Genomic DNA, 14408 nt, shown 5'->3' on the forward strand with positions numbered 1-14408 from the left:
GTAGCCTAACTGTGGGATTGGGAATGCTGGTTTGTTTAAAATATACATTTACATTTCAGTTCTAGAAAATGTTTACTTTTTTTACATTACACTAGTAATAATAATAATGATGATAAATAAAATAATAATAATTATTATTATTATTATAAATAAACAATAATTATTATATAATAATAAATAATAATTATTAATATTAATAAGAATAGTAATAATAATGATAACGTTACAATGCAAAACAAATCTCTAAAATATGCTAAAAATAAATAGGCTAGCCTATGTATTTCTTAATCTTGTGATATTTATTGCATGTAACAATCATTGAGCTGCCCATCACCACCTCGCGACGGTAGCTAAGGCATCTTGTTGCTAGGGAAATGGCGAAGGGGAGGGAAGCGCGAAGGGGGCGGGTCATACTTAATGAGTCAATCCGGAAGTGGAGAATCGCTTTGACTACAAACACACAGACGAGCGGCGGCGTCAAATGAAGCCCTCCATCAGTGCAAAACTGCAAATAAACGGACGTTTAAACCACAGTCCTAAACCGCACGTTCTCACCTCGCTAGCTCAGACCGCTGCAGACCTTACCGGATGTGAAACACGGAGCGGGATAGCACACACAAACACTCGGGTAGAGATTGAAATGGGCGACAGCTGCAGGAATGGAAAGAGACGAATGTTGACAGCGGTGCCGAGTGAAGGCGGCCGATGAGGATGATGATGAAGAGTGAAAAGTGAAGCTTTCGTTCTGACGGCCTGCATCTCTTCGGTCACGGCCATCCCTCCGTTGAACACCATCCTGTTCAGAGATGATGAAAGGTGAGAGCGGTCGTGGTTTGTGTAAGTGTTAGCCACTGTTATATCAAATACCACTGTGATTTCCCCAGTGTGAATGCGAAACTGTTTCAAAGACTTGAATGCATCTATGAATACATCATTTTTAAGAGGACACTCATATTTTGGCATTAGTTTCAGCTTCAGGCAGGTTTAGTGCATCTCTTTCTGGGGATCAAAAGGGAAAGGCGGTCCATTGAACCTTTAACATCATGTCAACTCAATAGTGTGTGTTCTGGACCTTCTGCTAGTGTTTGTGATGACAGACTTCAGCTGTGCGACTCACATTTTACCGGTCAAGCATGTTGTGCAAGTTAAACACAATGCCACGTCATCTTACACTATAACAGAGACTACTTTACCCTCAGACAAATATATGTGGATCAGTTGTGTATGTCGTGTAATTCTTTGTTTCTTAAGCGCTTTTAGATAAATTCTGTTTGTTGTCCCTATTAAGGAAACTTATTTAACAACTAATTAAATAGAATAATATAATGTAATGTAATAGCCTTTGCAAATAATATGTAAAATGGAAGAAGTTCAATAGTAAATAAATGTAGGCTATGTGTCCAGCCAATCAAATTCCAGGACCAGCATTATTTTTGTTGACTAAAACTATTAAAAGTCGTTTGCGTTAGTCGAAATTTCATTGAAATACAGTTTGAAAATTAGATGAAAATCTTAAAGTAAAGAAACAAAAACAAGGAAATGTTGCCTTTGCAATAAACTGAAATAAGTTTAATTTAAAGGACTAAAATAACTTAATCAAAGCTAAATAGAAAAAATTGACAAAAGGCAAATTAAAAATGCCATAGCACATAACAAAAATACTAAAGCTTAAAGTAAAATGAAACTGAAAACATAAAAATAAAAGGAAATTCAAAATTTGAGTAAATACTATAATAAGTATGTAAATGGAAGTTTGTTTTCGCCATGGAATTGCAACTTTTTATCTTACAATTCAGACTTTTTCCACATTTTACTTTTTATTTTAAAATTCTGACTTTATAACTCGAAATTTCAAGTTTTTTACGCAATTCTGAGAGAAAAAGTCTGAATTGCCATAGGCCTAACCATGCAATTGCGAAAGTTCAGAATTGTGAGAGAAAAAGTCGTTTTTTATTTTGTTAGTCAGTTTTTTTTCTTGCACTTGCGAGTTTATAGCTCACAATTCTGACTTCTTTTCTCAGATTTATGAGAGATAAACTTGCAATTGCAAGTTATAAAGACTGACCGAGTTATAAAGCCATGAATTATTGCGAGATTAAACTGACTAACAAAAATTAAAAAAGCTAATTGCTTTTTTTTCCAGAATTGCTTGTGGCAGAAACAAGCTTCTATATATAAATAATACTAAAATAACCCTAACCAGAACTTACTGTATTCATCTATATTCATAATAAATGAAAATGTGATTGTCTGCAAACAGTTTAAGGTTTCAAAATAACCATATTTCAAGTAACCCTAACTGTAGCACTTCTATAACAATAATTATAGTTTCCATAGTGCATTTTATTCTTCATTTATTCTCCCCTACATTTCTAAAGTTCAAAGGTCTACTTCCTACATTTTGTGGTTAGAACTATAAAACAGCTAAACTTCCATCTTTTCAGATTTCTAGTTCCTACATTTCCTATGAACAGTAAAACAGCTGAACGTCCATCTTTATAAATGAACCTTTCAGGATGTCACGTGTTAATGCGAGTGAAGGAGGGTGTTAAAAGTTCTTTGGAGCGTTAACTGGCAGTGTTGGCTCTTTGCATGGGTACAGTCCCTCCCTCCCCTTTCCTTTCTACTCCCCTCCCCTTTCGCTCATCTGTTTCTTGCTGATCAGCTCCTTGTGAATAGTTTGGGGAGAGACGGGGAAACATAATCTGCTCTGTGTCCAGGTAATGCTTAACAATACGTCTTATCTGTTCCACACGATCCACTGCCAAATGGGCAACTTTTGGACATCTTGTTTTACTTTGTGGTTGATTTGTTCTTGGACTGTGGTCTTCATTATCTCTTGGCGTCTCTTGCTTTTTTTGTATATATATAAATAATGTTTTACCGTTTTTCTCATCTTTAAATGCACAAATCTTGTCTTTTACCTGTTTTAAAAATCGTCTGTTTAGTGAACGCATTTGATTCCAGGTGTTTTTGATGAAACTTTACGCTTAAAGCATGTATGCAGGCAGGACTGGGATCTGTGTGTAATGTTTATTCCTCAGGAAAAAGCATGAGGCGAGTTTTAAACCCGTCAAGGCCTAAATGGTTCCGTCTGTCCTGCTCATTGTAGATTCATGAGTGTTAGACTTAAACATCTTTACTAAGGGTTAAGTGGAGATTAGTTACTTGCTTGCAGCCAGATTACTGAGGTTATTATTGGCACAGCAGACACCTTTCCTGTGCAAAGCACTTTATTAGGTGTTTTTTAATGTCTGTTGTCACATTGTAACTTTTAGGCTGTTTCATTTAACCCTTAAGCAGAATTGCGTTTGATTTCTGTTCAAAGTGTTATCTGTGGTGTGCATAGGATGACGAGCAGTCGTATGACCCTGTATTGACTTTTGTGTGCGGCTCAGTGTCAGGCAAATACAATGAATGGACTTTGTCAGTTTATTTCACTACTGAACAGTATCTGGCTAATCTCAGAAAGGGAAGCAGGTCGTTTTTAGCTGTAGATTTCCTGTGGAACGATTTAGCTTCTGCTTCAGATGCAGATTGTTAAATTTTTGTTAACCTTGTTTCTTTCCATTAAAGGAAACATTCTGTCATTGTTAACTTGCTCTCATGTAGTTCCAAATCCAAACCCATCTGAGAGATTTCTGTCCCTCAATTGAAATAATAGGTACAAGTAGAGCCAGACCGATATATCGGCAGGCCGATATCAGGCATTTTCCAACCTATCGTTGTCAGCAGTTATAATGGCCAATAAATGAATATTTCAAAAATAAAATAAAAACGGACGAAACGCGTTCAAACATGTCATGAGTGTTGAAGTTGTATAGTTGGTCCACCAGAGGGCACTCTACACTGTCTCTATTGGCAACACTTGTTGAGTTGGTCACGATACATTGCTTGAATAACAATTAAAAGATCATCCCCATCAGTTCTCTTAACTCAAATAAGCATGACAAAATTTGTGACTATCACTTCCAGTTTTGCTGCTGTTCAATAAGCCGAGATAGAAGTGGAATCAGCTAGTAATAGTTGCGTTACGTTAGTGTAGTTGACTGACTGTCCTTTTAACTTTTGACAATGTGACTGAAGTATTTGTTTAATAGCGCGTGACCGTTATAGCAATGAGACGCATCATCTCTCCTTGGCCTGTTATATTGAATATGTATGTTTTACAATTTGCAGTATGACGTAATCCATTGCTAAATTATGGCTCATCGTAGACTAGCTAACCACAAAGCGATCTAATACCACGATCATCAGTCTGTTCTGTTGTGACAATAAAAGAAACAAGTTTCTTTTTAAAATGCATAGTTAAATCTCATAAAGAACTACAAAATAACTAATGTTAGGGAAATCTGTTAATGTTTAGTTGCGCGTTTCTGAAAAAAAAAAAAAAATAGCGGCCGATATATCGGAATATCGGATTTTAAAACCAACAAATATTTGTATCTGTATCGGCCTTCAAAATCCTTTTTCGGTCGGGCTCTAGGTACAAGGTAGCAATGTTTCAAAACTAGATAAGGTAGGAATGTCCTTGATTCATGCTCAAAATGCTAAAGCAGTATAACGACAGCTTCAAAGAAAGCCACAATAAGCCCACAGATCAGTTATCTATCCATCCTGACGGATGACCGCTATAATGGAATCCCAGTGATATACCAAATTCTGTTACCCATCGAATTGTTACCGACTGTACACATAATGTAGTGATGGTAGGATTAGGATTAAAGGGTTAGTTCTGTAGTGTATATTGACTATAAGCATGAATATTTGCTTGGGTAAAACCCATTAGTTGAAATCACAGTTAATTAGATTATTAGACTGCAGATGACCTTTGCACGTGTATTTAATCTCAGGAATCAATTCTGTCAGCCAGAATTTCAGTATCCAGTGCTGGAGTCCACCTGGATAATGTTGTTTTTCTTGCGCGGATAGTGCCTGCAGAATTTTGGGCCATCTTTCATGAGTGCCAGGGGTTTTGTGTCTAATGAAAAAGTGCTTACTCAAAGCATATTTATGACCTCCTAAATCCACACAGGAACCATTGGGCAATGCCACGTTTCTGTTTTAGGAGGGGGGGCGGGGCAGATGCTCAGTTCTTCCTGGCTGGCAGCTCGCAGAGACTCTTTGCCAATGACAGACTTCTGTTCATTGATCATGACACATGGTAACATAAAACCACACTTGGTGCTTCAGTGAATTGTGAAACTGACATCATATAGAACGAATCTTTACGAATTTCACTCTTGGGAATTGTAGGCCTCTTTTAAAAGGAAATTCCTTTCTGGTATACAAATTACGTTGGTATGGCCCGCTTAGAAAAGTTAGTTAGTAGCCTCAGTCTGCCCCTGCTGCCAAAAGACATGTGGGGTCAGCTAAATGGGATCCAGAATTTCTCTAAAAACACAGGAGGCGGCTCTAGCGTGGTGATTTTTTTTGGTTCAGTTCACCCGAATGTGAAAAAAAATCATCATTGACTGTCATGATAATTATGGAGTGCTCTCTCTCGCAATGATGGCGCACGGCGGTCTGATCAAACTGTCAGATTTAATTACTCTGGAGTGCCCTCAGCCTGCCAAGAGCTGGGTTTGCATATAGTTTTCAAAGCATGCTGGGAAGTTTGTACTTCCTAAAGCCCTCCTGTGGATGGAGGTGAATGAAATACTCTAATTTGTGTTCGAGATGAAGGCAAGCTGTTGTGGAGATGAAACATTGGGCGAGACCGTTAGTGAATGAAAGATTCAAGGGTAATCACCACACTGGGATAAATTCTTCTTTACCATGGCCCAATGTTTCTCATCCAAACATCACCACAACATGATGTGAATGAAAAAGAGCCATCGCATAAGATTGTGGTTGATTTGTGGTTAACTGGCTTCAATGGTTGATTCATCATAACTGCAGTCAGCAGGTTTTCTGACAAACTGTCAACATCTGTTTTAAGGACATATACTCCCCAATGGTAATGGAACTTAGACTGAGTTAACACTGAGACTGTATAGCCTGTCTGCTTCAAGGTTCAACGTGTTGTGTGTTCAGAGAAGCAGTTATAGCGAGTGGTTATTTGAGTTACTGCTGCCTGAACCAGTCTGGCCATTCTCCTCTGACATCATAAGGCATTTTCGCCCACAGAACTGCCACTCACTGGATATTTTCTCTTTTCAGACCATGCTCTATAAACTCTAGAGAGTTTACTTGTGTGTGTGAAAATCCCAGTATATCAGCAGTTTCTGAAAATACTCAGACCAGCCCGTCTGGCACCAACAACCATGATACGTTCAAAGTCACTTCAATCACCTTTCTTTTATTCTGATGCTCAGTTTGAACTTCAGAAGATCATCTTGACCATGTCTACATGCCTAAGTTGCTGCCATTTGATTGGCTGATCAGATATTTGTGTTCATTAGCAGTTGAACAAGTCTACAAAATTGTTATCTGTGATATTTATTTTTGGGTTTATCCTCATCTTTAAATTTATATCTTCCTTTTCCCCGTTTTATAGCATTTTCCTCACTACAGTCCCTCGTGTGGTGTCACTGGGCCATGGTTCGCAAGAAAGGATCTCTTATTTTGTGTGGAGCATTTCTGTTTGTCGCCTGGAACGCCTTACTCCTCCTCTTCTTATGGGGGAGGCCTCCCATCGGCCGACTTGGTGAGGGAGGCGGAGCTGAACCAGGGGCCGGAGAGGAATGGGGAGCAAAAGTGGGTGGAACTAACGGATTGGCCGGTGAAGTGATCAGATTGGCCGAAGAAGTTGAATCGGAACTGGAGACTCAGAAGAAGCTCCTCAAACAGATACAGAGTCACAGGGAACTATGGGAACAGCGGAAAGAATTGGGAAAGAGGGAATCTGAGGACACAAAAGACGAAAAGAACTTTGAGCAGCCGAAAAAACCTCAGCAGATTCCTACAGTTCCTCTAAGTCATAAAATTGTAGATGACACAAAAACTCTTCCGAAAAATACACAGACTCTAATGGTTACGCCACCTCGGCTGGTCACGAAGGAGCAGAAACTGGACCAAGAGAAGAAGCAAATTTCGGAAAATGAAGTAGCCCCTACTAAGCCAAGCCCTCAGATCATTATCCCAATTCTCGTCATTGCCTGTGACAGAGTAACAGTGAAGAGGAGTTTGGATAAATTGATACAGTACCGCCCTTCTGCTGAGCTTTATCCAATCATTGTCAGCCAGGACTGTGGCCATGCAGATACGGCAAGGATGATTGGCTCCTATGGCAGTCAGATAACACACATCAGCCAACCGGATCTTGCAGACATTCCAGTGCGACCTGATCACAGGAAGTTCCAGGGTTACTACAAGATCTCCAGGCACTACCGTTGGGCTCTGAACCAAGTGTTCAATGTCTTTGCTTACTCCACAGTGGTCATTGTGGAGGATGACTTGGAGGTAAGATCATGAATATGTTGTCATTTATGACTAGTACTCAATGTTGTCACATTCCTCCAGCATTTGAGCATCATTATATGTTAACCAGGTCTGAATAGTACCGTATCTGAAAGTAAGTCACGTTTTTCCTCCACGGAGAGGAATTTTGACGAGCTTTTCTCTCGCTCTTAGGGAATATTTTCATTTGCACATTTCTGAACCCTTTCCTTTGAAATTCTCACAGGTGAACTGATTACCAAGTCTAATATGCATTATGCACCCGAAAAACCCATCAATAGGACAGTGGTAAAAGCTCCAGTTCTGCTGCCATGTGTTCTCTAAAGGAAGGGATCAAGGTCCTTGTTTAACTTTGCTATTCAGGCAAACATGTTTTTAGCATACTCTCATCATTACTGTGTCCTTTGATGGCTGTCGTGGCCATGTTGAATTTACAATTTTTGTTGAAATAGCAAACCGTCATGCTCAAGGTGAAATGGACAATGATAAATAACATTTATCCATGAATATGGCATGGACAAATCTTTTAAAAATATATTTTAGGACACACTTAAAACACGTACTCTTTGTATACAACTCTCTATACGTACTCTTTTATAATTTCAAGAAGAAGAGAAAATTAAATAACCAAGTAAAAGTAATAACATACTCCCCTTACATCTCGACTACATGTAAATGTATGTTTTAAAAAGAAAAATTAATCATCCTTATGATTTTGGGGAATTGCACCACATGACATTTTACAACCTGAATTAAACATGTCTTGTAATTTTTTTTAGAGAATAACATAACTTTCTTTAATACATAGTCATGAGTGTCTGCAGGTAGCCTGGTAATACTTCGTAGTGGCATCATTGAAAAGTGTTTTCTTTATCGCGAGGGGGCGCTTGTCTGAAGTATAAAATCATCCGGTTATTCGGTTAATCGCTTGGTTATGCGCCAGCTCAACCGTATCGAACGAAACCTGTGAGCGAAATACCGGAGCGCACATGGCTGTGAATGACTTTTGTAGATTATGTGAAGTAAATCTACGCAACCACGGCACAATCGGGGCCTCTAAACTAATATGGAGAGAAGAGAGTAGAGAGAAACAGGAAAATATTTGCAGCCAACTGTCAAAGTTAGGATTAGTTCTGTTAAACACAGCTCTTTATTTATCTCGAGTCTGTCAGAAAGGCTGCAACTTAATTGCAAGATTACAGCATGAACTGGAAAAGAAAGGAGACACTGACCTGTCAAAAGGGTGTTAAACGAGATAAACAAGACCGAGATACTCCCTCTGTCAGACTCGGAAGTACGGCCACAACATCACCTCCTTTCAAAATGTTTAACAAACACTCTTCTCGGTCGGGCTTCAGTTTACAAATGCCAGGAATATTCTCCACAACAGAGCGAATATGTCTCCATTATCCGCGGTCGTTTTTGTTTTCCCCAAACGTCATCTTAAATTCGGCGCTAAGCCTCTACGTCACTGCTCTTAGCCCGTCCTCTGTTCGTTGATTGGCCAGGGTGTTTTCAGGCCGGAGGAAAACAAAGAGATGTGTTGATGTCTCAGACTTAGTTCAGAAGCGAAAATAAATAGTGGAAGTACGAAAATAAATAGTGTCAAGGTCAGCTCTGTGATACTTTCCTGTTTTCTGCATGCTGGTTGCACCAGATCTGGTGGTCGCCGCATGACTTTGATTTGGTGGACAAATATTTTTTTATACTAGTACTTGTATAGTTATTTAATTAGCTCTACTGAGCATCATAGTTAAGCAAGCACCATTGAGATTACCTAAGGCCCCATCTCATATTTTTTACATTGTTATAAAGAAGCCAACTGGTGGAACAAACTGACAGGACCTTGAGTGAACTGGCCATTTCTGTCCAGATAGTTTAGAAATAGTTTCTTGTTCATTATTACTTGATCTTAATGTCTTTAAAACTGCTCTTATTTCATCTTACAGGTGGCCCCAGACTTTTTCGAGTATTTCCGTGCGCTCTACCCCATATTGAGTTCGGATCCGACTCTGTGGTGCATTTCCGCCTGGAATGATAACGGACGGGATGGGCTGATCAATCCGGGCGAGGCTGACCTCCTTTACCGGACAGATTTCTTTCCTGGCCTTGGATGGATGCTTTTGAAGGAAGTCTGGGCAGAGTTGGAGCCCAAGTGGCCCAAGGCATTCTGGGACGACTGGATGCGGCAACCCGAGCAGCGGAAGGATCGCTCGTGCATTCGTCCCGAGATCTCGAGGACTATAACTTTCGGCCGTAAAGGAGTCAGTTTGGGTCAATTTTTTGACCAGTATCTGCGCTACATAAAACTCAATACTGAATTTGTGCCTTTCACTAAACTGGACTTGTCCTACTTGGTCAAGGAGAAGTACGATAAAACTTTTGAAAAAGAAGTGTATAAAGCCCCTTTGGTGAAGGTGGAGGAACTACAACAAGGTGGAAGCCTGAAAGGTTCTGGGCCATTTCGAGTTCAGTACTCCAGTAGAGACAGCTTTAAAGTGCTGGCCCGCAACTTGGGAGTTATGGACGATTTGAAGTCAGGGGTTCCCCGTGCCGGTTACAGGGGCGTAGTCAGCTTCATATCCCGTGGACGAAGAATTTATCTGGGTCCCCCTGAGGGCTGGACTAAATATGACACCAGCTGGAGCTGAGAAGGATGAGGTTTGGACCACAAAAGACAAGAAATTGAAAACTCACAACTATTATTACAAGTGAAGGAGAGAAACGCCCTCTCAAACCAAAGAAAACAGAAGCAGGGTGTAAAACGTTGAGAAAAGCTAAGATGTGAGTATAAAATAACTGCTGTTTTGTCTTGGAAAAAACTTCCAGGGATGCTGGGAACAGCACAAAAGGTGGTGCATTGTATTTGCGCAGCAATCATGCAACAATCTTCCCTCAGAGAAAATAGTGGAGTTACGCTGCAAACAGCTCTTATGCAGAATCGCTTGTTATGATATGAAGAAAAATGATCACATTTTTTTATTATTACTTGATTTTAGTATTGTTTTGCTTCATCGATTAAGATCAATGCAAAAGGCATCCAAGAGGTCTTATATTTTATCTTACCACAGTGTCTTTTGGGAGAATCTCACGATAACTCGCTTTTAACTCCAAAATCAAAAGAAAAGAATATTTTTATATTTGCATACATACAGAAGAATAATTAAGCCTGTTCTTGGGTCCATTTTTTGGGGGGTGGGGATTTAAAATAGTCACACAACCCCCACTTTGTCATTAATTTAATGATTTGGAAAGTTTTACTATATACATATATATATATATATAGTAATACTGCATATTTTAAAATGGTAATATCTTTTTTTGCTTTAAGAAAAAACAACTCAATATCCAGATGTTTCTTGACAAATATATCGTGAGATTCAGCCTTTGAAAGACCAAATCTGAGTGTTAAAATTCCATTTGTCTAAGTTTTATTAGTCCCTGACATAATTATAAATGAAAATTGTGTATAATTGTTGTCTAATTTGATTGATGCATTCATATAAATGCGCAGACTTGTTCATTTGACTTTATGTAGCACCATTGAAACTATGAAGTTCAAGCTTGTGGCAGAAATTATTCAAGGCTTGTGTAACTGACATACCAAATCTCTGGACGACATCTCTGCTGTGCCATTCTGTTGAAGTACTGTACTTGAACTTGTTTTTTGTTTTAACTGCTCTTCCTGGCCTGGGAGAGCTCTTATTGTTTTTTTAAAGATGTTGTAGGTTTGTTGCAAAACCAGTGGTCATAGAAAATCTCTTTACATGTTCTTACGGATGAATGATCGGATTTTAGTTGGCCAGAGATGGAAACATTTTAATTAAATGTACTGTATTTAAATGTTTGGGAGAGAAATGATCTGATGTTAATACTAATACAGTATGAAGAAGTGTGAAACCACTGCCTGACATGTTTATAACTTTATTACATTGAGAATAAAACAGACTATTTTGATATTTGACCGTATATGCTGTTTTTATTTCCTGTTTTATATCTTTATCTGTTGACTTCCTTCCAGGGATCATTTGTCCAAACCACCCACATCAGCATTGAATCAGGCGCTATTGTGACACCTGTGACGTCTCTGTCGCTCCAGATTTCCTTTCTCATTCCTCTTGTGTCCTGTTGACTTCCCGTCTCATGGTTCTCTGCTGTTGACTTTACTATGTTCTTTTCCTGTTCTTTACCACCAGCAACTTTAGAAATGCCAAAGGATGTGTATGTTACTGATAAGACGAATTGGGCATTCATTTTGTGTTTTAAAGGGATAGTTCACTTTGAAATTAATTTTTGATATGTTTTGGCTTACCTCAAAGGCATCCAAGATGTAGGTAAAATTAAACATGATTTAATGACTCGTGAATGTAAGTACACACTGATGTCCTAAGACACGAAACGAGTGGTTTGTGTGAGAAAACAAACAGTATTTATATAGTTTTTACCTCTTGTTAAACAGCCGTCGAACTGATCTGAATCAGATGTCCAACTGAACCGAACTAAACCGTCTCCAGATGTTACGCCGGAAGTGATCTCTCGCACGTCTACGTCACGCAATGTTTACACCGAGATTTTGGGAGTTTTACCAGAGCCCGTCTAACGGAGAGCCTTGGCACTTCCTATGGGCTATATGCACGCATAAGTTCCGCATTTGACGTAAGGATGCTCGTCCATTTCCGGTTGTGGAGATTTAAGCGGAGGAGAACCGAGGAAAACGGGATTATGGCAGAGTCTTCAAAATTTACTGTACTCCCGTCTTTGAAACGAAACGTACATACGTTTGGATGTAATTTTATATATAGTTATGTTTATTTAATATAATTTTAAAAAGAAGCATAATTAAACACAACGAGGGTCTGTTTTATCTGTTTTTGTGACTAACGTTTCTTTATTATAACCATGGAGTATAAAATTCAATATAAATTCTCGGTATTACATTGGACTCTACGATCGGCGGAAGTTATCGAGCATCCTTAATCCTTCACCGGAAATACCGCCGTGCATAGAGCTTATTAGCCCCATTGTGTATCATCTTGGTTGCAGTTCCATTAGAATTCCACTGGAGGTGATCGCGGTCGAGTGCAGAATGAATGGGAGTCTATGGGGCTAAACGGCTAAATGTGTCTCTTTCACCTCGTCTGCTTGTCGTTAAATCAAAATAGATTTTATTGTTGATTCCGCAAGTTCAATATAGATTATAGGCCAAAAGTCTGAACGAGTACTTGTGTCCTTTTGATTTCTTACAGGTTAGGCTGTTGTTGGCCGGAACATGCTAGCATTCTGCTATTGTGTGACATCACATTTTTGAACGGATTTTTAGAACATATAAATTAACTTAAAAATGCAATTTTCAGCTGAGTGTATTTTCTTAGCCCTCCCTTTTGAAAGCAACTTTCAAATTACTTGACAAAAAATTAAATCCTGAGAAAAGTGGATTTATGGTGGTGAAACCCCATTGACTCCCATTCATTCTGCACTCGACCGCGAGCGCCCCCGCATGGACAGAGACGCGTTACTGCAGCCAGTCCAGAACCCAGAAGTAACCAGCCAAAATTGATTAATTCAGGTGTGTCTGATTATTGTTGCCATGACTACTGAGGTCAAGCACACCTGAATTAATTAATGTGTCCAATAATGGCAGACAGGAAACAAGGAGCTGGCTGAAATTCAGGAAGTAGTGAAGCTATGCATAAAGCCAAATAGACATTCTTTGGTTCGGATCAGGTGGACTTCTGATCCAGATAAGTTCGACGGCTGGTTAACAAGAGGTAAAAACTATATAAATACTGTTAGTCTTCTCACACAAACCAATGTGTACTTACATTCACGAGTAATTAAATCATGTTTCATTTTGACTTCTCTGTGCATGCTCTTTGAGGTGGACCCACATACCCTGCATATGACTGACAGACAACACCGGTCTGACCGAAAAATGTCAAAATTGAAAATACTGTGGAAACAAAGACACCTACATCTTGGATGCCCTTGAGGTAAGCTAAAACATATCAAAAATTAATTTCAAAGTGAACTTTCCCTTTAATAGCCATTAATCTAATCTGAATCTACCATGATTGATTGATTGATTTGATCATATAGCTACATCAGCTCAGATTCAATGAGTTTCAAAACTCATTAAAAGTAAATGAAAATATTTTGAAACTTCAATGTGTGTGTGTGTGTGTTCACAATTGACAACTGTTTGAAAGAGCTGATGTCAGACCTCTTTCAAGCCACTCTGATGGTGGAAAAGGGAAAATGCATATCTGGGAACACTTCTTAAAATTTTTTACTTCAGAAATGGTGGTTCTGGGACAATAAGCAGCCAGGCTCAAATCTTGTTTTAGTTTTGAACTACTTGGTTATTGCAAACAAAACTAGGTCGGCTTATGAAATGCTATGCTGGAAAAGCCCCGATGCGGTGAAGACAAGTTCTGTGGTTACACTTTATTTCGATAGTCACTTTAGACGTTCTACTAATTATAAGTAACTTTTCAACTACATGTCAAGTAACTCTCGTTAGAGCATTAGTATATTATAGTAGGCTATCAGTAGACAGTCAGGTTATGGTTAGGTGTTAGGCTTTGGGTTAGGATAATAAGTTTACTTGTAGTCGCCAAGTTACTTATTGTCAGTTGAACGTCTGTTGGGGGACCAACAAAATAAAGTGTTAGCAGATATTAAGCTGACAGTCTACTAATACTCTAATGACAGTTAGTTGACATGTAGTTGAAAAGTGACTTATAGTTAGTAGAATGTCTAAAGTGGACTATTGAAATAAAGTGTTACCAAACATATATGGACAGATGCAATCCAGTGGGCTGTTTTTCAAGCATTCAAATCACCCGCATATACACTCTTGTCTGTGCAAACACACAAAAAAAAAACAATCAGGTGCACATGGATAGACATCAGTGGACTGTGCTGATGACAAATTACATTACACGAACAAGGGAAATTTGAGTGTTCAGGTATCAGCCAAAAGTTTTGCGATCTGCTTTTGAGATGTG

The 14408-nt window shown here is 38.9% G+C and overlaps 1 protein-coding gene across 2 annotated transcripts; it reads left to right on the top strand.

Moving 5' to 3' along the window:
- Window positions 1-463: 463 nt before the first annotated feature.
- mgat1b (alpha-1,3-mannosyl-glycoprotein 2-beta-N-acetylglucosaminyltransferase b) lies at window positions 464-10200 on the top strand. Of its 2 annotated transcripts, none has more exons than XM_039680826.2 (3): window positions 464-816; window positions 6500-7404; window positions 9351-10200. In XM_039680826.2, the coding sequence occupies exons 1-3, from the start codon at window positions 807-809 to the stop codon at window positions 10050-10052; spliced, it is 1617 nt and encodes a 538-aa protein (XP_039536760.2). In that variant the 5' UTR covers window positions 464-806; the 3' UTR covers window positions 10053-10200. The 2 variants fall into 2 exon arrangements, with proteins under 2 accessions (XP_039536760.2, XP_039536761.2); XM_039680827.2 differs by lacking the exon at window positions 464-816 and adding an exon at window positions 2633-2720.
- The last annotated feature ends 4208 nt before the right edge of the window (window positions 10201-14408 follow it).

The sequence above is a fragment of the Pimephales promelas genome, chromosome 18 (genome assembly GCF_988280905.1).
Source record: "Pimephales promelas chromosome 18, fPimPro1.hap1.1, whole genome shotgun sequence".
In the NCBI taxonomy this organism is placed as follows: Eukaryota; Metazoa; Chordata; class Actinopteri; order Cypriniformes; family Leuciscidae; genus Pimephales; species Pimephales promelas.